This window comes from Penaeus monodon, chromosome 30 (genome assembly GCF_015228065.2).
Source record: "Penaeus monodon isolate SGIC_2016 chromosome 30, NSTDA_Pmon_1, whole genome shotgun sequence".
In the NCBI taxonomy this organism is placed as follows: domain Eukaryota; kingdom Metazoa; phylum Arthropoda; class Malacostraca; order Decapoda; family Penaeidae; genus Penaeus; species Penaeus monodon.
The window spans coordinates 34,488,405-34,488,764 of NC_051415.1; the positions used below are offsets into that span (position 1 = coordinate 34,488,405).

The following is a 360-nucleotide window of genomic DNA, read 5'->3' on the forward strand; positions in this document are numbered from 1 at the left end:
CCAACAAGCCGACAGCTACAACCCACCTTGAGCGTAAACGGAAGATTCGGTTTCTTGTAGTTGTCTTCGTAGATCGTGACGAAGTTGACGGCACTGCGGCTGACTCTGGCACTGGCCGTGTCGTTGAGCCTGACGCCGGTGCCATCCTCCTCCACGACGGCGGTGGCACTCAGGCTGAACACGCGGCAGTCGGTGATCCTGAGGGCCTTCGCCGCCACAGAGATGTCCTTGCAGCCGCTGATCTGGGGGGGGGGGGGGTGCGGTGGGTTACATGGAGGGGCAGTGGGTTGCATGAGTAGGGGGGTTGCAATGGGCTATGTGGGGGGGAGGGAGGGGGGGAGAAAAATTAAAATATATTTT

At 59.4% G+C, this 360-nt stretch overlaps 1 protein-coding gene across 1 annotated transcript in view; it reads right to left on the reverse strand.

The window, feature by feature from the left end:
* Positions 1 to 360, reverse strand: part of LOC119592746 (alpha-1-inhibitor 3-like) — a gene marked incomplete at its 5' end in the record, with an annotated part of 26,706 nt that overhangs the window by 15,748 nt on the left and 10,598 nt on the right. The window contains 1 exon segment of the mRNA XM_037941681.1: positions 27 to 242. Within this exon segment, the coding sequence (XP_037797609.1) occupies positions 27 to 242 (216 nt within the window).